The 26,821-nt window shown below is 41.5% G+C and overlaps 1 protein-coding gene across 1 annotated transcript in view; it reads right to left on the bottom strand.

Annotated features, from left to right (window-relative positions):
• Positions 1–26,821, bottom strand: part of LOC128469979 (NXPE family member 4-like) — a 53,539-nt gene that overhangs the window by 14,484 nt on the left and 12,234 nt on the right. The window contains exons 2-3 of the mRNA XM_053451796.1: positions 17,294–18,003; positions 3,628–3,689 (exon numbers count right to left, since the gene is read on the bottom strand). Of these exons, the coding sequence (XP_053307771.1) occupies positions 3,628–3,689; positions 17,294–18,003 (772 nt within the window). The remainder of the gene's footprint in view (positions 1–3,627; positions 3,690–17,293; positions 18,004–26,821) is intronic.

The raw sequence follows: 26,821 nt of genomic DNA, 5'->3' as shown, positions 1-26,821 counted from the left end.
CAGTTTATCAGGTGTCTCTCTGTGATATGCTCGATCCCCGCATCCTGCCATTTATGGTCACACTGCACAATATAGGTTCTAGTCCCAATAGTTTTGTTTAGAATTGGAACAAACCCTGCATTTCAAAATATATTTCATAAAAAAACAAAACACATTAGTCTGCCAGTCAGCATTGCGCCGGATATGACATCATATCCAGTAGAGCGCTGACTGGCAGATGAGACCCTATGGCAAAGGCAAAGCCACTCAGTTATATACCTGTGACCATGGCTGTCAATGCAGCTGCAGGGACATATTTATAATTAGAGGACTGGCCTCAGGGAAGGTGCCCTACTGGAAAAACTGGTCCCAATGAGTAATGGACAACAGGTAGGAAATGTCAGTAAACAGGCTACAGAGTAGCAGCACAGCAAACTACTGGATGGTTCATGAAAATATTACGTCCACAAACTACCAAGAGCTGTGACATGTAACAAAACTCCGGTCTGGCACTTCAATTGATTCTTGGGTATATAAATAAATTAAATCCTATACTGCACAATCCCAGTTAAACTAAACTATAGGTTTTAGATTATGGACTACATTTATATCCACTTTATTTTGTTGATCATAGTTCTTAATCACTCGTGAACAGCATTTTGTTGCATTTTTGCACTTCTGGATTATGCAAATACACAAGGCACAAACATGTTGACAGTTTTAAAGAGCTTATGTGCCAATTCAAACTACTCCAACATTTTCCGCTTGTTTTAGTAGTTCCATGAATCGATGGAAGCACCCCACCAGTTAGCTAATGAACATATTTCCTTCAGAATTCCATCAGCAAAGGCCATAACTACATACCTGACCAGTGTTTGTATAACAACTCTGCAATCAGGTTCTTCCAATCTAAGGGGATCTACTATTAAAAATTGCAGCTATGGTGATCACATTTCTTAACTGCCATTCAGGGACACTTACTTTGACGAGTGCATATTTGTCGAAAAACAATTTTAATATTGCCAACTGTGTCCCCTAACAGCTTTCCAGTGCGAAATTTGTCAATTCTCGAATATACATCAAAAGAAAATCCAGTAATAACCCGACCCAGGTCAATTTCTACAAGTATCTCGGTATGTGTAGATCCCAGCTCTTCTTTTGGTCTTCATATGGACAAGATATCATCAAAGCTTTATCCTAGAATTGTCTCCACCAGAACAAATCTAGCATGGATCACCATCTAAGGAAATGTGTTGCGCAGCAAATGTTAATGCTAGTCTTAGACTAAAGGGGCGTGGTTTACAACTCTTGCATCGCAGACCCATCTCGGTAAAGTTGACACGCTGTACAATGTGCTGTGCCGATTTATTCTCCACTGTTATGACATGCATCGCTGTGAAATGCTAGTAGAGGTGAACCGGCTGACGCTTACCTCCAGACGCATGCTCTACTTAGCTTGCTTAGTCCATAACCACTTTACTGGAAGGATCCTCTGGTACATGAGCAGCATGCCCACTATTACACCCCCCCATGTCCTACACTCTCAGAGCCAGCACCAGCTTCTTACTAGCTGTCCGTCGTATAAAAAAGAAAGCCGGTCGCAGTGTTGCAACCCTAAAATCCCTGAAAAGTTCTTATAGTTTACTTTTTTATGAAACTTGTTAATCCCAAATCCTGACAAAAAGTGCAGTGGTACCTAAAGTCCATCCTCACCCCTTCCCTAAAGAAGACTTTTCACCTTTTCTGTGGCTTTTGTTGTAAGTATTGTGGGGTTGTACAAAGAAAATGCCTGCTAGTAACTAAAGTACATGCAGTGGGGCAAAAAAGTATTTAGTCAGCCACCAATTGTGCAAGTTCTCCCACTTACAAAGATGAGAGAGGCCTGTAATTTTCACCATAGGTACACTTCAACTAAGATAGACAGAATGGGGGGAAAGAATACAGGAATTCACATTGTAGGATTTCTAATGAATTCATTGGTAAATTCCTCGGTAAAATAAGTATTTGGTCACCTACAAACAAGCAAGATATCTGGCTCTCACAGACCTGTAACATCTTCTTTAAGAGTCTCCTCTGTCCTCCACTCGTTACCTGTATTAATGGCACCTGTTTGAACTTGTTATCAGTATAAAAGATACCTGTCCACAACCTCAGTCACAATCCAAACCCCACTATGGCCAAGACCAAAGAGCTGTCGAAGGACACCAGAAACAAAATTGTAGACCTGCACCAGGCTGGGAAGACTGAATCTGCAATAGGCAAGCAGCTTGGTGTGAAGAAATCAACTGTGGGAGCAATTATTCGAAAATGGAAGACATACAGGACCACTGATAATCTCCCTCGATCTGGGGCTCCACGCAAGATCTCACCCCGTGGTGTCAAAATGATCTCAATAACGGTGAGCAAAAAACCCAGAACCACACGGGGGGGCCTAGTGAATGACCTGCAGAGAGCTCAGACCAAAGTAACAAAGGCTACCATCAGTAACACACTACGCCGCCAGGGATTCAAATTATGCCAGACGTGTCCCCCCTGCTTAAACCAGTACATGTCTGGGCCCGTCTGAAGTTTGCTAGAGAGCATTTGGATGATCCAGAAGAGGATTGGGCGAATGTCATATAGTCAGATGAAACCAAGGTAGAACTTTTTGGTAGAAGCTCAACTCGTTGTGTCTGGAGGAGAAAGAATGCTGAGTTGCATCCTAAGAACACCATACCTACGGTGAAGCATGGGGGTGGAAACATCATGCTTTGGGGCTGTTTTTCTGCAAAGGGACCAGGACGACTGATCCGTGTAAAGGAAAGAATGAATGGGGCCATTTATCGTGAGATTTTGAGTGAAAACCTCCTTCCATCAGCAAGGGCATTGAAGATGAAACGTGACAGGGTCTTTCAACATGAAAATGATCCCAAACACACCGCCCAGGCAACGAAGGAGTGGCTTCGTAAGAAGCATTTCAAGGTCCTGGAGTGGCCTAGCCAGTCTCCAGATCTCAACCCCATAGAAAACCTTTGGAGGGAGTTGAAAGTCCGTGCTGCCCAGCGACAGCCCCAAAAATGGTCCAAAATACCAGCAACAGTATGTGAAAACCTTGTGAAGACTTACAGAAAATGTTTGACCTCTGTCATTGCCAACAAAAGGTATATAACAAAGTATTGATATGAACTTTTGTTATTGACCAAATACTTATTTTCCACCATAATTTGCAAATAAATTCTTTAAAAATCAGACAATGTGATTTATGGACTTTGTTGTCTCATTCTGTCTCTCATAGTTGAAGTGTACCTATGTTGAAAATTACAGGCCTCTCTCATCTTTGTGGGAGAACTTGCACAATTGGTGGCTGACTAAATACTTTTTTGCCCCACTGTATCACACTCACTCTCCTTCAGATAACATCTACGGAGGTAAGAGTAAGTCAACCCAAAAGACATGATCACTGTGATTACCAATGGGGTATGACCCTATCAGCCACCTAATGGTTGTGATTAAAGTTAATTTTCATTAGAAATTTCTGGTATGTCCTAAGGATCATCTTGGCACCCATTTTATTGACATATTGCTACCCAGGGCCCTGAACATGTAAATTTGTTTGTAAGGCTCTCATATATTAAATACAACTTTGTTTTTCTATCATAAAATACTTACTGCCACAATTGAATACGGATATTTTTTCAAATGTCTTTGGTATTTCAATACGCATATTGGACCTGGAATAAAGACAAAATATTGTTACTGTCCCCAATTTTCACAAATAATTTACTATATGTGTAACATAAAGCATGTGTATGCTTGAATGTATGTATGTACGTATCTATGTGTGTTTTTTCTGCATTAATGCATATTTGCTAATTAAGAGTTGTTAGGAACAAACTAAACTTTCAGCTTCTGGACTGATGTCAGATCTTGTGACGCAATAATGTTGTTGTTGTCGTCTCAATGAGACTAGCCCTAGAGATTGTGTACATCACATCACTTCTCTTAAAATCTATTCTCATAAACATCTTCATGTAACATTACTCTCTTAATTATAAGAAAATCTTTGGCAAACCCAGATTTGTTGCTGAATACATGTGTTATTGTTTTTTGTATGCTTATTTGGTTATATGTATATGAATGGACAATACAAGTCATTGGAATCATGCAAAATCCTCTTTTTTTAGGTTATAAAACAGCCTAAATCACCCTAGCAGAGTGTATGCAATAGCTAGGTTTGCCTACTAACATTACAGATTAGTAAAGCGGGACTCTACTCACACCCTCCGTACTCCCTTCTGCTGTAACACTTGTTGTGGATTTTTTGCATTTACATCATTCAGATGTGTGTTTTTAAATAGTATTTGCTGGGGGTGTATTGATTACTTTTTTTTTTTATTATTGTAGGTACATATCTGTCATTTCAGCAGATGGCCCCATCACATATACACATTAGACATGCATTTTTAACTACATAATAAGTATTTCTCTCTTAAAATTGAAATATGATTGCTGCCCATATATATATATATATATATTAATATTAGACCCTTATGCCGATATCAAGTATAGATCAACACATTAACACACAAACCCAGCTTTGCATGTATAGATCAATTGAAATTCACTTGTGAACTCCACACTGAAGGTATAGATCAAATAAACAGAATCAGACATACAAACCCTCTATTTGTAGGTATACAATAATAATGTATGGAAACATAGCATAGTAGATATGGATCTACAGAATAACACAAAAACCCAGTTTTGCAGATATAGAGCAATTGGAATTCGCATAAAAACTTAGCATTAAAGGTATAGATAAAACCCCTAAATTACAGGCATGATCACAGGCTTCACACCCCAAAGCCAACCCAAATTATACACATAGGACTTGCCCCAAACAGCCCAGCACAAGTCAACTTTGTCCCCAAAGCTTCACTGCTGAGCGCCAGAATATGAAGTCATGAAATGCTCAGCATGAAATGCCAGCACCGTGACAGAGGTAGAGGCCTCGTGGAGGAGACTGAGGGGCGCCGAGCGGTTGCTAGTTGCCCCTCTGTCTCCTCAGTGTCAAAAAAGTAAAAAATAAAGAGCGTTTCTACTCACACTACCCGGGACATGTGGTCACCCGTCGGATGGGGGAGCGACCAATAGAGTTGCTTCCAAGGACCTTTAAATTCTAGACGCCAAAGCTGCTACGTACCGTTACCACGTTAACCCTGTATTAACCCCATTAAAAAAGAACGCCAAACAACGAAGAAAAAAAAACGAACACGAAGAAGGTACACAAATATTCGCCCGAAGCGAACAAAGGAACGGGCTTGGAACACGAAGATGTTTTTCACCATGAAGATGAACATGAAGAGTTGACTGGTGCACAAGTTTAGTTTATACTGACCTTGTATGTATTTGTACAAAGTTATCAGATCGCCTCTTAGAGGTCTCTCTTCAAGTATAAACAAGTTCAGTTTTTCTAGTCTTACTTCATAACTAAAATCCTCCATTCCTTTAATTAACTTTGTAGCCCGCCTCTGCACTTTCTCCAGCTCTATAACATCCTTCTTAAAAAGCGGTGCCCAAAATTGCACTGCATATCCAAGGTAAAGCCTCACCGTTGCTTTACAAAGAGGTAATATTATATTTTCATCTCGTGATTTAATATTCCTCTTTATACATGCCAATACCTTACTGGCTTTTGCAACCACTGACTGGCATTGCACTTTGTTGCTAAGTCTATGGGCTACAATTATACCCATGTCCTTCTCATTTTCAGCTATGCCCTTTAGATTGTAAGTTGCATGTGTATTTTCTGGTACCAAAGTGCATTACCTTACACTTATCTATATTGAATCTCATCTGCCACTTATTTGCCCAGTCCCCTAGTTTATTCAAATCATTCTGCAGAGAAGCTACATCCTGGTGAAACTTTATAACCTTAACTAATTTTGTGTCATCAGCAAACACAGACCAGTGATTTCCAATATCTATTGCAGGATCATTAATAAATAAGCTAACCGAACCCAAGACAGAACCCTGAGGCACCCTACTTACCACAGTTACATAGGCTGAAAAAAGTAATGCGTCCATCAAGTTCAGCCTTTCCCACATCCGTTTATTTCTTGCTGTTGATCCAAAAGAAGGCAAAAAACCCCAGTTGTGGCTCTTTCCAATTGTGCACAAACTAGGGGAAAAAAAATCCTTCTTGACCCCAGAATGCTCATATCTCTTCTTGGATCAAGAAGCCGTTTCCCCATAATTTACAAATGATATCCCTGAATATTATGGTTTTGCAAGTATTCATGTTTAAATGTCTGTACAGACTCCAATAAAACTACCGCTGCAGGCAGAGAATTCCACATCCTTATTGTCCTTACTGTAAAAACCCTTCCCTCTGCTTTAGACTAAATCTCCTTTTTTCCCAGTCTAAATGCATGATCACGTGTCCTATGCATAGTCCTGTTTATGAATAGATTTCCACACAATAGTTTGTATTGGCCTCGAATATATTTATATAATGCTATCATGCAAAAAGATGATTAGATGGGCTAAACTAGAAAATGAGAGAGTGATAGCCAAAGAGAGCAAAACTAACCCCCCAAAATGCTTTAAATACATAAATTCTAAAAAAAAAAAAAAAAAAAAAAAAAAAAATGAGAATGTAAGTTAATTAAAAACAGAGAGGGGAGTGTTGGTTAAGGAGGACCAGGAAAAAGCGGAAACTTTAAATAACTATTTTTCCTCAGTATATATTAAGGAGGAACCTATGGTAATGGATATACATAGGACTACTAAAAAAAGAATTGCAGTCAAACTGTGATTGGATGTCTCAGGACAAGGTGCTGCAGCAACTAAAGAAAGTTAATGTTAACAAAGCTCCGGGGCCTGACGGTATTCACCCACGAGTACTTAAGGAGCTGAGTCAGGAAAGTGAACCTCTGTTTCTAATCTTTCGGGATTCTTTTCTTTCAGGAATTGTACCACAGGATTGGAGGAAGGCAGATGCGGTTCCTATATTAAAAAAGGGTTCACACTCTGTTCCCAGAAATTATAGACCTGTGAGCTTCTGTGGTTGGGAAAGTATTTGAAGGGCTGTTGATGGATAATAATCAGGAATTCATTGGAAGAACAGTATTAGCAAAAATCAGCATGGTTGTATGAAACATAGGTCCTGTCAAACTAATTTAATTGCATTCTACGAACAAGTAAGTAGAAGTATAGATCAGGGTGTTGCAGTGGATGTAATCTACTTGGATTTTGCCAAGGCGTTTGCCACGGTTCCACACAATATGTTAGTATTCAAACTGAACGAAACTGGTCTTGATACAAATTCTTGTTCTTGGGTACAACATTGGCTTAGAGATAGAGAACAGAGAGTTGTTATAAATGGTAAATTTTCAAGCTGGTCAAAAGTGGTAAGTGGTGTTCCTCAGGGTTCTGTTCTGAGACCAATTTTATTCAACATATTTATAAATGACCTGACAATCGGCATTGAAAGTCATGTTTCTGTATTTGCAGATGACACTAAACTAGGTAAAGTAATACTGTGCGAGCAGGATATTACAGTGCTGCAGAGGGATCTAGATAGACTGGGGGACTGGACACACAAATGGCAGATGAAATTCAATGTAGATAAATGTAAAGTTAGCACTTCGGGGTAGGGAATGCACAAGCAACCTACACCCTAAACGGTAATGAATTAGGGGTAACGACAAATGAGAAGGATTTGGGACAATGTGCAATGTCCGTCAGCAGTTGCTAAGGCCAGTAAGGTATTGTCGTGTATAAAAAGGGACATCAATTCACGGGATAAAAATATAATTTTGCCTCTGTATAAATCGATGGTAAGGCTGCACCTTGAATATGCTGTGCAATTTTGGGCACCTATTCTAAGGAAGGATATCATAGCACTAGAAAGGGTGCAGAGGCGGGGTACAAAATTAATAAAAGGAATGGGGCACTATTGTTATGAAGAAAGGTTAACAAATTTAAATCTGTTTAGTTTAGAAAAACGTCGCCTCAGAGGGGATATGATAGCATTATATAAATATATTCGGGGGCCAATACAAACCATTGTGTGGAAATCTGTTACTGTAATCTGTTACAGGACTATGCATAGGACACATGGTGATGCGTTTAGACTGGAAGAAAGGAGATTTAGTCTAAAGCAGAAGAAAGGGTTTTTTTACCGTAAGGACAATAAGGATGTGGAATTCTCTGCCTGCAGAGGTAGTTTTATCGGAGTCTGTACAGACGTTAAAAAAAACTGGATGGATACTTGGAAAAACATAATATTCGGGGATATAATCTTTAATTATGGGGAAACAGTTTACTCATCCAAGGAGAAATCTAACTGCCATTTTGGGGTCAAGAAGGAATTTTTTCCCTGGTTAGTACAAAATTGGAAAGAGCCAAACTGGGGGTTTTTGCCTTCTTTTGGATCAACAGCAACAAATTAACAGATATAGGAAAGGCTGAACTTGCTGGACGCGTGTCTTTTTTCAGCCTATATAACTATGTAACTATATTCCCTCTGAGGCACCGTTTTTCTAAACTAAACAGATTTAAAATAACTAATGCATTTTTCTACATTAAATTTTTAATGCTGTTAAATGTTATTTTCTAATTTCTTTTCAAGAAAGATTGACTGTTTGACGACAACTGTATTAAGCAAAGCTTCAAGGTAGCTGTAGTACTAGTAAAAAAGAAAATAATTTAGCACATTTTTGTAGATTTAGCAGAAGTAAGACAACTATATCTGTCTGCTTCTGTATCTGATTTAAAGTAAAAGTTGTTTAACCCCATAATATAATAAGTAATTGTAATTTATAATCTATTAATATTATATAAATAATATTAATAAATAAATAATATACTGATATAGTCTCACTTTAGCTTAGTGGGCTTGAGATCATCAGCCTTTGCCTAGAGGTAGACTTAGAATAGTAAGGAAATATAGCTTTAGCATAATAGTAGGATCTTAGGCCAGTGTAAATTTAAAATAAAAATAAAATACTGCTAGTAGTTTTACTAGTTAGTGTATTATAGTTAAGCTTGAATTAATAACACCATTTAGTGGTTTTAGATTTTAAATGGATCCTCCTTTTGAGACTAAGGAGAGACAAGCTCCATCCACCACCACCAGTTCTTCTATGATGCAGCCTTTGCGTCAGTCTAGTCGGCCAAGTAGGCCAAGCTCTCGGTTATCGTTTGGGGAATCATTGCTTGAGGGATCTATGTCATCAAGTAAAGGAAAGGCGCCAATAGCAGGCAGTAGTAGTGCTGCTAGGCCCACCAGCTCTGTTTTTTTACGGAAAGCCTAAAGCACCAGAAGCACGTTTAAAGTTAAAGGGTAGCACAACTAGTACTTCTACTCGCCCAGTGAGTAAAAAGAAGTGCCTTTTGCCCCAAGCAGCATCTTCCCCATCCACGACCAGCATGCAAGGTACCAAGCAAATGCTCTGAAAAATACCCCTTGTCTTATAAATCGGGGTCATCTTATAATCAGACCTCTAATAGAGGTCTGACTATGAGACTAAGATCCAGATCCCCCACAGCGCTGCAGGGGACCTGGATCCTCCTGTCTGGTAACCTCCCTCCCAAACTTACCGGTGCTTCTGACTACCTGGTGTGTAGTCGGGGCAGTGGGTAGATGTCTACGCGATTCGGAAGGAGGTGCCGTTAGGAGTGGGGGTTGTCTGCGTCCATCACGCAGACCTTCCCCGGCTGTCAGAGAGGAGAGTTCCCTGCACCGCTGGAGTGCTACAATTCATTCGTTGATGCCAGACGAGCCCCCTTCCAGCGACCAATAGAGACCTTTAAATCATGGCTCCAAAGCTGCTGTTGCAATGTGTTTGTTAACCCTGTATTAACCCCTGCTAGGTGCCCAAGTGTACTTTCAACGCCTATTGCCAGTAGCGTACCTAGCGGGGGGCAGGGGGAGGGTGGCCTCCCCGGGTGCCGCTCATTAGGGGGGTGCTACAGCTAGGGTGACCACATGTCCCGGACGGCCTTGTCACTTTTCTTTTTACCTGGAGGAGAGAGAGGGGCGCCTAGCAACCGTTCAGCACCCCTCAGTCTCCTCTGTGAGGCCTCTAACTCCGTTGCGGTGCCAGCATGGAATGCTGAGCGCTGGAATATGACATCATACTCAGGCACTCAGCAGTGAAGCAGCGCGAGGCAGAGCAGGGATACGGAGGGGTCGCGCTCCCACCGCAGGATGGTAAGTACAAAACCTGTTTGCATTTAATTAGTGGGGAGATGGTAGATAGAAAAAAATGAGGGAGAGGGGGGTAGTTACTGAGAAGGGAGGGGATAGCTAGGGAGAAGGAAGGGAGCGAGGGGGGTAGATAGGGAGTAAGAGCGTAGTAAGTATCTTGAAATAAACAGTGAGGATGAGTGAGATAATGAATTAATTAATGTGTGAATGAGTGAGTGACTGAATGTGTGGATGAATTGTCTGAATGGGGGAGATAATTAATGAGTTTGTGTGAATGAGTGAAAGAATAAATTATTATGTGAATTAATTATGAGAATAAAAAGTGTGAATTAGTGAGTGACTGTAAAAGTGTTTGTGTGTATCATAGATGTATAAATGATTTGTGGAAAGGTAAAGATGGCACAAGCAGGATGTTTGAGCCTTGGGGACCAAGATGACACAGGCAGGGTGTTTATGGGACAAAGATGGCACAGGCCAGACTGTTTGTTGACAAAGTTGACTCATGCTGGGCTGTGTGTAATTTGGGTGCTGGTCAGGTTCTATGTGGGCAGTGTGGACACCACGGTTGTCATCTATGCCTGTAATTTAGGGGGTTTTATCTATACATTCTTTGCTGAGGTTTTTATGTGATTTCCAGTTCATCTATAACTGCAATGCTATGTTTCCATACATTATTATTGTATACCTGCAAATATGGGATTTGTATGTCTGATTCTATGCCTTCCGTGCTGAGTTCACATGTGAATAATAACAATAATAATAATATATATATATATATATATATACACACATACAAAGTCCAAAGTACACAATTGCACACCAACCTTAATTACTCTGCCCGGTGCCTGGTAACTGAAGCAGTAGTGCATGTAGATTCCAAAAATAGTTACCGGCACTCCTGGGACTTGATTTAAATAAAGCTCCGTGTTACAAGTCAACGTTTCAGTCTTTTATTTTCAGACTTTCATCAGGACATAACAGAGACATAGCATGGCTAACATTTATACTATGTGTAATTACAATCATTAGGAACAGAACTTACTGCACCTGAAGTGTTCACAATCACCAAACTCGGCGTGTATCTCAGCTATGTGCACATGCGCGTGGCGTCATGGCAACATTTACTAGGATTAACAAGATAGTCAGTATTATATAAATCTGTGCCGATAGGGAGATATAAGTGAGGTGCCCGTGTATTATTAGTGCCTAGTGATATGATGCCTTATCAGAAAACTAGGCTCATATATATATTAGGTACTGTGAAGTTTTAACCTTGGGGCAAAACATAAAATTAATTGACAATATTGAATATAATAAAATAAGTAGCTACTCCACATAGGGGTAGATACAGTAGCGTACCTAGCGGGGGCGGGGGGGGGGCGGTCCGCACCCGGTGCCGCTCATCAGGGGGGTGCCAACTTGCCGGCACCCCTCCAGAGACGGAGAGTAATGTCCGCCGCTGGAGGAGAAGGCTCGCCAGGGAGCGCTATCGGAGCGGCAGGGGATATCCTGTCCTCCGATGACCTTCCGGGTTACGTCAGCAGTGACGAAACCCGGAAGGGAATGCCCGATCGCGTGATCGGGCAGTTTACAGTGTGACAGCTTACCGGCTTTCATGCCGGAAGCTGTTACAGGCGATCGGACAGCAGAAAGCCGGCAAAGCTGGGGAGCCTGGTCTCCCGTGCAGCGGCAGGGATGTGTCCCTGACGCTGCACGAAGGGCTGGACATACTGGGACGTCCATAGGGGTTTCTTTGTGGGCGTTTTTTGGACGTCCCGGTACGTCTATAGGGGAATGAAGGGGTTAAAGGGGCAGTAGTCTTATCTGGGACCAAAGCCTTAAGCCAATCTGATATGTTAGCATTCTAGCTATCAATACCACTTCTCAAAGTATTCGAGTGGTTATTCACTTCACACACTTGACTGAACTGTAGTTTCACATTACATGTATTTAAAAATCACATATCAAATAAATGAGGAAAATGTCAATTTGTCATTCAGCCCTGCTGGGGCCATAGTTTCGATTGTACAATCCAAAATGTCTCTCGCTGTAATAAGGTTTTACCTCTGTCACCCCCTCTTCGGGACTTGGGGACATGGTCAATCGCTATGAAGCGAAGAGAAGACAGCGGATGTTTCCAGGGAACACTTTTTAAGTACTGCAGTCCAATCTTTACATACTTGGGCTTATCCAAGTCTATTTCTTTGTTCTTTAGCCGTAATAATTGTGTCCCCACATCCTTATTACTGGTGTCAATCGGTAGTTCCAAACTCGTAGTATCCCATAATATTTCTTGTGCTTCATCTTCTGTGAAACACAGTGTATCAGCTTGTGTGGCAAGTGCACTAGCCCGTTGCATAAAATCTTTCATCTGTCTCAGTTAGTTACACAGGATCCACAGGAATGTTCATGCAGCAAATAGTTACAAAGTTGATACTTCTCAATGCAAATATACATTATGTGTGCAGTTCAGTCCTGAATTTGAATATCAATACGGGGGTGCTAATTGTATAAGGAGCTGCTACTCCAAATCAATACAAAGTCCAATGTACACAATTGCACACCAACCTTAATTACTCTGCCGGTGCCTGGTAACTGAAGCAGTAGTGCATGTAGATTCCAAAAATAGTTACCGGCATTCCTGGGACTTGATTTATACACTATATATATATATATATATATATATTGCTAACAGCAATCTCACTCCTATCATGGCCAGGCAACCAGTAAATGCTAGAACCTGGGTATGCCTGGGCATGATAGGAGTGTGATTGCTGTTAACAATGATATATAAATGAACATTGTTATTGAATTTTCATTTCGGTGCATCCCTACTAAGCCAGACACTGACGTGGTAGGCGTACACCACATCAATGTTTGGCTTGGTATATACCGTATTTGTTCGATTATAAGACGAGGTTTTTTCCAGAGCAAATGCTCTGAAAAATACCCCTCGTCTTATAATCAGGGTCGTCTTATAATCAGACCTCAAATAGGTCTGATTATGAGACTAAGATCCAGATCCCCCGCAGCGATGCAGAGGACCTGGATCCTCCTGTGTTAACCCCCCCCCAACTTACCGGTGCTTCTGAGTCCCCGGTGCTTAGTCCGGGCTGCGTGTAGAGCTCTACACGATACAATCGCGTAGAGCTCTACACGCTTCCCGGACTAAGCACTGGGGACCCAGATGCAGGGGACCTGGATCCTCCTGTGTTAACCCCCGACCCAACTTACCGGTGCATCTGAGTCCCCGGTGCTTAGTCCGGGCTGCGTGTAGAGCTCTACGCGATATAATGGCGTAGAGCTCTACGCGATATAATGGCGTAGAGCTCTACACGATACAATCGCGTAGAGCTCTACACGATACAATCGCGTAGAGCTCTACACGCTGCCCGGACTAAGCACTGGGGACTCAGAAGCACCGCTAAGTTGGAGGGGGGGGCATAACACAGGAGGATGCAGGGGACCTGCATCCTCCTGTGTTATGCCCCCTCCAACTTACCGGTGCTTCTGAGTCCCCGGTGCTTAGTCCGGGCAGCGTGTAGAGCTCTACGCGATTCGCGTGGAGCTCTACATGCTGCCCGGACTAAGCACCTGGGCTCAGATGCAGGGGACCTGGACCCTCCTGTGTTATGCACCCCCCCCAACTCAGAAGCACCGGTAAGTTTGGAGGAGGGAGGGGGAGTGTTAAATGGGGGGTGTAAGGCATTTCTGGGGCAGATGTGCATAACTGGGGGGCAGGTTGGGTTAAAAGGCATATCATGGGGCACAGTGGCATATAGGGTTAAAAGGCATATCATGGGGCACTGTGACATTTAGAGGGTTAAAAGGCATATCATGGGGCACAGTGGCATATAGGGGGTATAAGGCACTTCTGGGGCAGATGTGCATAACTGGGGGGCAGCTTGGAAAATAGAAGGAAATAAAACCAAAATATTTTTCTCAAGCATAGCTTTTATTAAAAAAAGTGTTTAAATGAATTAACATTTACTGGTAAAACTTTTTTCCTATAGGGTCGTCTTATATTCAGGCTTTTTCTTTTTTTCCTAAATTAATATTAAGATTTGGGGGGTCGTCTTATAATCAGGGTCGTCTTATAATCGAGCAAATACGGTAGTGATAGGGATCAATGTCTGCCTCAGTATATAGTGATAGATGTTATGCTGTATCCCCGTCAATGTCTGCCTCAGTATATAGTGATAGATGTTATGCTGTATCCCCGTCAATGTCTGCCTCAGTATATAGTGATAGATGTTATGCTGTATCCCCGTCAATGTCTGCCTCAGTTTATAGTGATAGGTATAATGCTGTACCCCCGTCAATGTCTGCCTCAGAGTACAATGATAGGTGTTATGCCTTACCCCCGTCAATGTCTGCCTCAGTATATAGTGATGGGTGTTATGCTGTACCACCATCAATGATAACAGTAATGCTGTACCACCTTCAATGTATGTGCCAGTATATAACGACAGAAGCTATGCAGTTTTAAAGTGTGTGGGGGGGGCAGTGCCACATACAGGATCCGCCCCAGGTGCCAAATACTCTAGGTATGCCTCTGCCTATTGCAAGGTCATTTAGAAATATGTTGACTAAAACTGGTCCCAGGACAGAACCCTGAGGAACACCACTTACCACTTTTGTCCAGCTTGAAGATTTACCATTTATAACAGCTCTCTGTACTCTATCACCAAGCCAATGTTCAACACACGAACAAGAATTTGCATTTAGACCAATTTCTTTCAGTTTGAATATTAACCTATTGTGTGGAACCGTGTCAAACGCCTTGGCAAAATCCAAGTAGATTACATCCGCTGCAACATCCTGATCTACACTTCTACTTCCTTCTTTGTAGAATGCAATTAAATTAGTTTGACATGACCCGTTTCATAAAACCATGCAGATCTTTGCTAATAACACTGTTCTTCCCGATGAATTACTGAATATTATCCCTTAATAGCCCTTCAAATACTTTCCCAGCCACAGAAGTTAAGCTCACAGGTCTATAATTAATTCTTTAGTTGCTGCAGCACCTTGTCCTGGGTCATCCAATCACAATTAGTAATTTGCATATCCCTTGCCATAAATTCCTCCCTAATATATACTAATTGGTCCTCGTTAACTCATACTCCCATCTCTGTGTACCTACATTTTCCTTTTTTTTTTTAGAATTTATGTACTTAATTTTTTGGGGTTGGTTTTGCTCTCTTTGGCTATCCCTCTCTCATTTTCTAGTTTAGCCCATCTAATCACCTTTTTGCATGTATTATCGGCTTCCTTATATCTTATATAAGATGCCTCTGATTTGTCTGCTCTAAAAGCCCTTTTCTTATTTTTAATTTCTTGGTTTATTTCCCCACTAAGCCACATTGGTTTCAATCTGTTTCTTTTATGTTTATTACCCAATGGTACATACTGAGAAGTGTACCTTTCTAATATTTGTTTGAAGATACTCAATTTTTATCACTAAGCTGCCCTTATCTTATTCAAACTGGCCTTTTTAAAATTATATGTTTTAGTATTTCCCATGTGCAATTTCTTTTTTTTTTTTTTTTTTTGTTTTTTTATTTCAAAAGAAACCATATTGTGATCACTATTACCCAAGTTGAATGTTTGACAGACCTTCCCCAGGCTGTCAGAGGAGTTCCGTGATCTCTGAGAGCCGGGGAAGGTCTGCACGATGGACACAGACAACTCCCGCTGCTAGCCGCACCTCCTCCCGGTTGCAGCTGAAGTTGTCTACGCGAATCGCGTAGAACTCTACACGCTGCCCGGACTACGCACCGGGGACTCAGAAGCTCCGGTAAGTTTGGAGGAGGGAGGGGGAGGGAGTGTTAAATGGTTGCATTTCTGGAGACAGAGTGCTCTGTGAAATGCCTTTTAACCCCCCTTAATGCCACTCTGCCTCCTAAAATGCCTTAAACCTCCCTATATTCCACTCTGCCCCATAATATGCCTTTTAACCCCCTAAATGCCAGAGTGGCATATAGGAGTATAAGGCAATTCTGGAGGCAGAGTGGTACATAGGGAGTCAAAAGGCATATCATGGGGCACAGAGGCATATAGGGGGCATAAGGCATTTCTGGGGCAGAGTGGCAAGCCAGGGGGGCAGATGTGCATAACTGGGGGGGGGGCAGGTTAAAAAAAAGGAAATAAAAACAAAATATTTTTCTGAATCATAGCTTTTATAAAAAAAAAATTGTTCCCATAGTTTACATGAATTAACATTTACTGGTAAATCTTTTTTTCCTATAGAGTCGTCTTATATTCAGGCTCTTTTTTTCATAAATTTATATTCAGATTTTAGGGGGTCGTCTTATAATCAAGCAAATACGGTATATGCTGCTGCCGGTGAACGTCTGCACAATGCGCTTAGCCAACTTCCGCTGCTGGCACTTCTGCTGGAGATTCTATGGTGGAGCACTGGAAGGTTATACCACGCGGGTGCTCCACCCTTGAAGCCCCGGAAGTGACTGCAGCGGAGGTTGTCTACGCGCATCGTGCAGACGCCCACCGGCTGCCGGAGAGTATGATACAGGTCCCCTGCAGTGCTGCGGGGGATCTGGATCCTAACCCCGCAGCAGGGCTAAATAATAATTAAAAAAAAACACCAGTCCGGTGCCCGGAACTGCATGTCCCGGGCGTCGGGCGATACGAATTGTGCATCCCTGCGCTAAACCCCGATTATAGGCCGCACCGGCTAACCCCTATTTTCACTAAACTAAAAGGTGACTTTGAGGCCCTTTGGATCTGTGTTTTCAGGGAATATATAGTTTTATGGGGTTAAATTCCTATTTGGGACCTTTACTGTGTCTCAAATGAGACATGGGTCCAGTAAAGTGATCAGTTAAAATTCCAAGTTTGAAAACTGAAACGTGCATGTTCCAGTTTTGACTCCACAATGTCTGAGAAACATTACTTATCCATGTATATGGGGTGTTGCTGTACTCTGGGGATGATACTGAACACAAATCAAGACCTTTTTTGTTCTTTCACATATCCACTCAAAAAAAAAACATGGTGAAACTACAACGTGGATGCGAAAAATGTTTTCTTTTCTTTTTTTCTAAATATACAATTTAATGTATAATAATTTTCAATTGTAGTAATATTAAACCTTACCTGTCAAAAAGAGCTTTTTCCAAAATGCTTAAGTAAGAATGGGTGTCTACAAAGACACTCTTCATTTTCACAAGGGATCCACAAGAAATGTTTTCTGGTTTCACACAGTAGAAATATTCCTCTTCTTTGAGATCAGAATAATCACACAATTCAAGTGTTTTGTTTAGGTCAAAACTGCATTTCGTCTTGGCTTCCTTTCCATGGTTCATAAAATAACCAGTGTAAGCTACATAACCATGTCCTTTGTTTCTAGCTTGCCACAGGGCAGAGACTCCTTCACTGGGATGGATTAGAAGAATTGAAAAATGTACTGTCCCTTGCCAAAAAAGTGTGAAATTAATGTTGTAGGAACCATTTCCTAAATCTTCAATCCTTCCAGAAGCACTTGCTTGAATATCAGGAGAATATATTCTTGCCATTAGAAAATCTCCTCCATGGCATTTCCTCTTGGCCAAGTGATCAAACATGTCAACACGGACAATAAGGGAGTCTCCAACACAGTATTTTTCTTTAGGGTTGATCATTGTGGCTCTGCTATTCTGAGGACTGGTTGTGTTGTCTAGATGGGAAAAAATAATCTTGGGGATCATGCTGTCAAATTTGTTGAATACTTTATCTACTTCCTCCTGTAACTGAGTAATTTTGCTTTTGGTTTTACCCTCCGGCTCCATTGTATCACAGATTTTCATGAAATTCGCAAATGTAGGGATCTTGTAAAATATAGAAAAAAAAATTATTAATAGTAAAAAGCATAACCCTTCCCCAAAAAAGAAACATAGGTTTACTAAACACCAATGTGACCATTTCATATTGTTGTTATTTGGTAGACTATTGTGTCTGTTCACAAAGCAACCAAGTGATCTCAATTACAGACTAATACTTGCAAAAGCAACTGGCAGAGTTACAAGTGCCTGCAACATTAAATTTGGTACATTACAGAGGAGAGCATGAACTAGAATACCCTCACCTGTTACTTGGAAAATAACCCCCTACAAAATTAAACTAAATGAACCTGGAGTCCCCAAAACCCCCTATTGACCTATTAAGGATCTGACCATTACCCCCACTAAAGGAGATGAGGGGTCAAAAAATATATTAAATAACACTAAGGAAGGCACAGACTGCCGTGCTTTATCTTTAGTCTCCCTGGTGGTGCAGAAGGTTATCCAGGCTCCCACTAAGCGCTATGAGTTTGGCACCAAAAGTGTGCCACCTGTAGAAAAAAAAAACATCACTTACCTTTTTAACCCCTTAACGACAAAGCCTGTACATGTACGGGCTTGCAGTGCAACGTGATAACGACAAAGCCCGTACATGTACGGGCTGCTGTTAAACAGCTGGATCAGCGGCTTGGCAGCTTCCACAGAAGCCTCACAATCAGGCCCGGACTGGGACAAAAAATAGGCCCGGGCATTTAAGACTGAGCAGCCCATTTTTTTAATTTATGTTTTTTGTTAAACCAAATTCTGACAAATTTAATATACAATTTCTTGTTGTCTATTAGTTATATTTCAGCATGCTTTTGTCGCTGTAATCAATTAGCATTACATAAATATATAATAAATCATAATGTCCTGCAATTTATAAAGTGCTATATATTTAATAAAAGATTCAAAACAGTAACTAATATTTGACCATTTAGTTGGTACTTAGAAAGAGGTAGAAACTTTGTAAAAAAAAATCAAACTTTCACTTAGAAACTAAGCCTCGTTTACTTAAAAGGGTACTCTAAGCACCAAAACAACTTTAAGTTAATGAGGCCGTTTTGGTGTATAGATCATGTCCCGGCAGTCTCACTGCTCAATTCTCTGCCATTTCGGAGATAAATCACTTTTGTTTGTTTATGCAGACCAAGTCTACAGTCTACTGATCTGAAGTTTCCTCCCTACAGTGCTGTGAGTTACAGCATAGCAGGGAGAAACCTCAGACCAGCCCAACTGAGCCTGTTACATCGCACTCAGCCAATCCTCTAGGCCGAGCAATGTAATGTCAGGTAAGTATGCAGCACCATGACCAGCCTCCCAGGACTGCAATATGCGCAGTAGTGACTCTAGAAACAATATATTGGGGGGGGGGCACATAAAATACCACTTAATTAATTTCCACCATTAAATCATATTACTGAAAAAAAAAAATTATATATATATATACACATACATAATACTTGGCATTTTATCTCTGGATAAGTAAAAATTAAATAGTTCCTACTGTAAATTAAGTGCCAGGAAACAGATAACCAAACACACACACACCAGGACAGGCTTTTCCACACCGACACCCAGACACACACACACCAGGACAGGCTCTCCCACACTGACACCCAAACACACACAGCAGGACAGGCTCTGTCACACCCACACTTATACACACACACACACACCAGGACAGGCTCTGTCACACCAACACCCATACACAGACACACGACAGGCTCTGTCACACCAACACCCAGACACACACATACCAGGACAGGCTCTGCTACACTGACACCCGAACACACACACTAGGACAGGCTCTACCACACTGACACCCAGACACACACACCAGAACATGTTCTTCAACACCGACATAAAAACACACACACCAGGACAGGCTCTGTCACACTGACACACACATACCAGGACAGGCTCTGTCACACCCACACACACACGACAGGCTCTGTCACACCAACACCCAGACACACACACTCACAGGCTCTGCTACACTGACAACCCACACACACACACCAGGACAGGCTCTGCCACACCGACACCCAAACACACACCAGGACAGGCTCTGCCACACTGACAAGTAAGTTATTTCTTCTCTACACTATAGTCCTTGTTCCACATTTTTTTTTTAACAATATTAAAATTCAGTAAATTCATAAGATGCTTTTTTGGCTCATAATTTATTTTTGGAACACTAGATTATTCCATCATGTTATGTTCAGTATTTTGTTCAAAGGAGATAATTTTTGAGCTTTTAGAAACATCACCAAGTTCATAAACAATGACTTCCACATCTAGTGACAACTTGATGTGGTGCAAATTAGTCTTACTACAAAATTCAAATGTTTAGGTTTGCAGAACCGTTGCAAATATTTTGTTGCTTTCACCATCAGACCATGTATTTTAAAGCACCTTTCATTCTTAAGCACAAATATTAGTGCTTGCATGATTCAGTATTTTCTAACATGGTTGAAGCAATTTCCTTTTTGTTACAAATAAAAATGAATGTGACTAAACATCTCTTCATGTCAGCTCACAATCATTCACTCACTCCTTCACAGATACTCATTAATTCACTCACTTACTCACTCGCTCTCACATACTCCTTCATACAGCCTCCTTTACCTGAACTGAAGATGTACCCGCCACTCGCAGACTTCTACCGCACAGGGGATGCAGACGCGCAGCAGGGTCATGTGACGTACGTGACGTACGTGACGTACGTAACGTGACTCCGTTGGATTCCTGCGTCCCCCTGGCGGTAGAAGAGACGCTGCTCGCGCACGTCTCCCAGGTAAGTAGCGGGCCCGCTACTAGAGCGGTGGGCCCGGTCGCAGATGCTGCAGGCTTAAGGGGCAGGTGCCCCTGTTGCCCTGCATTAAGGACAGCCGTAGAGGCCGCATAGGTCCAGTCAGTCCGGTCCTGACTGGGCCTATTTTAAGGTAGGGGCCTGGAGCTGCAGCTCCATCAGCCCCTACATCGATGTGGCCCTGGGCCGCCGGGCCCACCGGGCAAATGCCCGGTGTGCCCGATGGCCAGTCCGGGCCTGCTCACAATTGAGGCTGACTGTGGATCCGGGGAGGAAAGCCCTCCCCACAAGAAAAATAGCCGCCGCCGCACCGATCATCAAAGATGGCTAAAACAGCTTAGGAAGCGATTGGAATCTGTGTTGCTGACATGCCTCGATATCGAGGCATGTAGCAACACAACCCCCTACCCCGATAGCCTTGTGATTGCTCCGAAGAGCAACCACAAGTACCATCATGCAAATGACATTGCCGCCATTCACAAGATGGCGTCACCAACTGAAAAATCAATGAGTTCATAAAGGGTCTATCCAGACCCTCTTGAGAACTCTCAAGCTCCTCCTGCAGGTTGAATGCAGATACTGACAAATATGGGATGTGGGCACAGCCTGACCAGATGTCTAAATGGCAAAAAAATACATAGCTCATTAAGGTGGCCTTTTACCTCCCAAATAACCCAACAATGTGGGGTATCAGGAGATGTTACTGAACACATATTGGGGTGTTGTTTGACACCAACATATACCAGGAGCAGTACATTTATACCTGAAGTACAACGTGTGTGAAAATGCAAAAAAGAATTACTACCATAAAGTTTGACAAAGGCTGGTGGTAAAATTAGTGCATGGAAAGGGTTAAAATACCAGCATTTCAAACACCTTGGGGTGTCTAGTTTTCAAAAATATTTGGTTTGATGGGGTAAATTGTATTGGCCGGCTTCAATGACATCTGAAATTGGATATGTAGGCAGACTTTTTGACAAGTCAAAATTGCAATTTGAAAAATGCACACCTCTCAAAAAGGGCCTTTTAGTCTCCGAACAACCTAACAAACCCATGCATGTGGGGTATCAATGCACTCAGGAGATGTGGAACACATATTGGGGTATGTTTGGCAGTGACATATACCAGGAGCGGTTAATTCATACCTGGAGTACGTGTGTGAAAAAAACAACATTTTTTTTACTACCATAAAGTTTGACAAAGGCTGATGGTAGAACTAGTGAATGACAATGGTTAAAATACCAACATCTGAAATACCTTGGGGTGTCTAGTTTTTAAAAATATATGGTTTGATGGGGTAAATTTCATTGGCCGGCTTCAAAGATACCCGAAATAGTACATGGGGCAGAATAACCAGCTTTAGGGAAAAAATTGTTTTGAAATAGCAAAACGCTACAGCTACTTATTGCCCCATAACGTGCAGAAAAAAGCAAAAAACTCAGGACAAATAGTAAAATCTATTTAGCAGGTTTTTTTCATTAGTTTTTGCAGTGAGACAAAAGTAATTTTTTAACAAAAAACACCATATTTTATCATTTTTTTTTTTATAGTAAATTAGATGATATTATAAAAATAATGGTATCTAAAGAAAGCCCTGTTGGTCCTGAAAAAAAAATATATAATATGCGTGGGTGCACGAAATGGGAAAGAAGAAAATCACAGCTAAACAGCAACACTGAAAAATTTTATACTACATTGTGGGACAATGGCTCTTTTGAGTAAGAAAAAGTCTTGTCATTAAGGGGTTAAGGGCCAATCTAACAATGACCCACAAAGCCCTGCCTTTTCTCTATTTGATATTTGGCCCATGGGGAGGAGCCACGCCCTCCCACCAAAAAAGGAAGTCTGAAAAAAGATAACCAAAAAGAAAAAATACCATATTTGCTCAATTATAAGAAGACCCCCCCAAAATTTGAATATTGATTTAGGAAAATAAGAAAAAGCCTGAATATAAGATGACCCGATAGGAAAAAAGTTTTACTAGTAAATATTAATTCACATGTAAACTATCTTTTCATATTTAATAAAAACTGATTTTTTTGTTTTTATTTCTTTATTTGCCAACCTGCCCCCATTTATGCACATCTGTCCCCCCAGATATGCCTTATATGCCACTTTACCCCCCAGAAATACCTTATACCGCCTATTTACCACTCTGTCTCCCAGATATGCCTTATACACCCATATATGCCACTCTGCCTCCCTGCATGCATTTTAACCCCCTATTTGCCAATCCTCCTCCCAGGTATGTCTTATACCCCCTATATGCCATTCTGCCTCCCTGATATGCCTTTTAACCCCCTATATGCAACTCTGCCTCCAGCAAACGATTGAACCCTGACCCATGCCACTCTTAACCCTCCCATGCCACTCTTAACCCCCCCCAACTTACCAGTGCATCCCTTTACTTGTGACCCGTGCTTCAGACACCCTGGTGTCTAGTGGGGCAGCGGTGGAGGTCTGTGTGATGTAGGCCTCCGCTGCTGGTGGACAGTACTTCCGTCGGGGCTTCTATGACTGAACGCTGGCATCACATGACCTTCCGGTGCTCCACCATAGAAGCCCCGGAGGTTGTCCGTGCGCATCCCACAAACGGTCACCGGCCAGAGAGGAGGATCCGGGTCGCCTGTAGCGCTGCGTGACCTCTACTTGAGGTTCACAAAGGGGGTAGAGGCTGTGCTTTGAAAAATCCTTTGTAAAGGTGAAACGGTGTAGTGTGTTATTTTATACTTTTTATTCTGTAAACAACCTTTTTACATTGCTTCTGGGATAATTTTCTTTTTTATCAAGAAGGACACTTGCTGCTCGAATATCTTGGTGGGGATCATACCACCTTTTCATCCTTAGGCGAGGATTGTATCACCCATACGTGCATTTTGGAGCTAGGATAGTACCACATTTTATATATATATATATATATATATATATATATATATATATATATATATCTGGAGTATAAACATACTACACCATTTTTTCTATTTTTTATTGTTGAAGCACAACCACTACCCCCTTTGTGAATTTCTACTATCAATCAAGCCAAGAAGAGGAAACCTTGGCAAGTGGGCTGCTGCTCTATTTTACGAACTTTTAGGATTTTCAAGAATCTGTTTAATACATTTCTAATAAAGAATTACGTTCAGAAAGTCCTGTCTAGCGCCTTTTCCATCCCCCTTGTTTTAGACCTCTATTTGAGGTCTGATTAGAAGATGACCTTGAATATAAGACAAGGGAAATTTTCAGAGCATTTGCTACTTCTGGCAGAAGACCTTGTTTACTGGACTACTGGATGCCAAACCTGCTTAACATCAGTATCATTACTACCCAGAGAGAGGGGGTCACATTGAGATTCACAGTTACTTCTTTTTTTTTTGCTTGACATTGTTTTTATTACTACATTTTACATTGTGAGAGGGGCTCTGGGATTTCAAGTTGGCATTGGTAAGTACTTGCATGCAACTTTCCAAATTAGTGAATTTGCGAGTTGCCTGCTTTTTAAAACTTACACTTACTTGTAGATTCTACATTCCAGTGAATTCAATGTTTTTCTCTTTGGTACGAATGCTAATGCGAGTTAGCTTTAATGAGTTTGCAAAAGAGATTTTTTTCATACGTCTGGGAGCTTGCTGCTGCTTCAAACTCAGCAGCAGCAAACTCCCACGTCACAAGCACGTGCGCCGTAGTGAAAAGACCTGAACCACAACCCTCCTGCAAATGCTCATAAACTCCTTCCTAAATAGTAAATAGACACCATGTGAAGTACGAGTCACCTAATGTCAGTCATCTTTGTGAGGTAGAGATTTAAGGCTAAGGTTTGAATATAAGGTTTGAATGAAAAAGGGTGATCAGGTGCTATTTATAAAGATGAAATGTGGATATTTAATGCAGCTCACTTAATCAAGTAGGAAACAGTCCACTCTACTTTTTAACCCTTTAAGGACCTGGCTGTTTTTTTCCCCATTTGTACCTTTCCTAACTGTGGCTGTTTTAACATTTTTGCAGTGCTCATGTTTAGCTGTAGTTTTCTTCTCTCTCTCTCTCATTTAACGTACCTGCACAGGTTATAGATATAGCTATTTCAAAATCCTTTTTTAAAATCTTGTAATCCTTCCCCCTTGTACTATTTGGGCCAATGTTTTTCACACACATTGTAATTTAGGCATGAATGTTCAACTCCTGGTATGTGTAACAGCCAAACAACTCCTCAATATATGTTCAGCTACATCTCCTGGGTACAGCTCCCTTTAACGGCCATCCGCTGGTGGCATTATGAAGACTTACTGTAAAGGCTGGACCTTAAGACTTAACTTTTATCTCTTACAATGAAATCACTCTGCCTAATGCATTTCACCTGTGCTACACAGGCTTAATCATGGGTACACCTCTTACCTCTCACCCATGCCTCTTATAGGGGCTATGGTGGGAGGGGAAAGGGCCCATACCAAAGACGAATTAAAAAGAAACATGTTAAATGAAAAGAAAACACTGCAGCTCATCTGAATTAATTATATCAAAATTATTTAGTAGTAAGATACATTTAAAACGTGCTATATGATGAATTAATATATTATATAGTTTAGGCAACGACTGTGTAAGGTACAGTAAACAACCCTTATAAACCTGATGTAAACCTTTCTATCACCTGACAGTTTCTGTCTTGTCCTTCATAGGCTTTAAAATGTTTTCCTATTGGTGTTTTAGGGTCTTCCTAATTTTTAGACCCTATATTTTCAGGTCAAGACCTGAATCCTCCGGGTCACGGGAGCGGGGTCTTGACACGCCCCGCTCCCCGCCCATTTTCCCTTGAATTAGGGGTGTTTCCAGCAGATGTCAGCGGGAACGCCACATCATCAGCGGGAACCTTCCCCGACATCAGCGGGTAGTCCTGGCCGCATCCCGCTTCCACATCTGTAATTACCTATGGTTCTAAGTCAGTTTGAATTGCATAAGGGAAGTTCACTGATATACTTGGAGACCATGTATCATCATAGTGTTAAAGCTCTTAACATGTAGACCAGTGGGATGCTAGAATAGAGGGATGAGACATCCATGCAGACCCACTTAAAATTCTCATGTCAACTTAAATTTTTCATATGACTGAGCAGATGTTTTGTATCCTTAATATAACCTTTGTATATTTTTACCAGTGGCTATAGATGCTCATCAACCTATTAACACAGGCCTTCACCCAAAGAGCCTTTCCCAGATATAATGGGGTGGTGGGGTGAGTCAATAAAGGATTTATGTATGTTTGCAACATAGTAGAAAGAGGGCGTAGTGGGATGATGCATAGTGTAACAAATTAAGGACCATATATATTTTGCAGGCGTTCCAACAGTGGTATTTTACACACACAAAAGCATTTGTTTACCAAAAAATACCAAGGTATAAATATGATACATTTTCTGCTTGTTGCCTAGCTCTCATGTATTTTGCGGAATTAGCATAGGGTATAATTACCCAAGTATTAACTTTAAGTATACATTTTCCAGGATATACGGAATAATGGGCAGATTTTATGTAAATATAAATCACTTATTTAATTATAGTGATGCATATTCTGATATGTTTTTCTACCCTTGTGGATATATGTACCCGTTTTTTTTTTTTACCTTATTGTTCACTGGTATATGTCGCTTTAATTATTGGCAAGCACATGTCACTTTAAGACAGGCATGTCCAAAGTCCGGCCCGCGGGCCAATTGCGGCCCGCGTTCCGGACTGATACGGCCCCCCAAGTGAGCACCGGGACTTGGCGTCATCAGCCGGCGCAGGGAGAAGGAAAGTGCCAGATTTGGGCATCCACCGGGTACTTACCAAGCCGGAGGTTCCCACGAAGCCACCAATCTCTAGGGGAGGGGCGAGTGAAGAAGCCGCCTCCCCTGGGCCGGTCTTCAGGGCCGCGCCGAGGTAGGTGCAAGATCGTGATCTCCCCCAACTAGCCCTGATCAGCAGGGCTGGTTGGGGAGATCACGACCTCCCTCTAACTAGTCCGACATTAGGGAGCTCGAG

This window comes from Spea bombifrons, chromosome 12 (assembly GCF_027358695.1).
Source record: "Spea bombifrons isolate aSpeBom1 chromosome 12, aSpeBom1.2.pri, whole genome shotgun sequence".
Classification (NCBI taxonomy): Eukaryota; Metazoa; Chordata; class Amphibia; order Anura; family Pelobatidae; genus Spea; species Spea bombifrons.
Note: the sequence above shows the minus strand (reverse complement) of the source record. Positions and strands in the feature narration are given on the sequence as shown.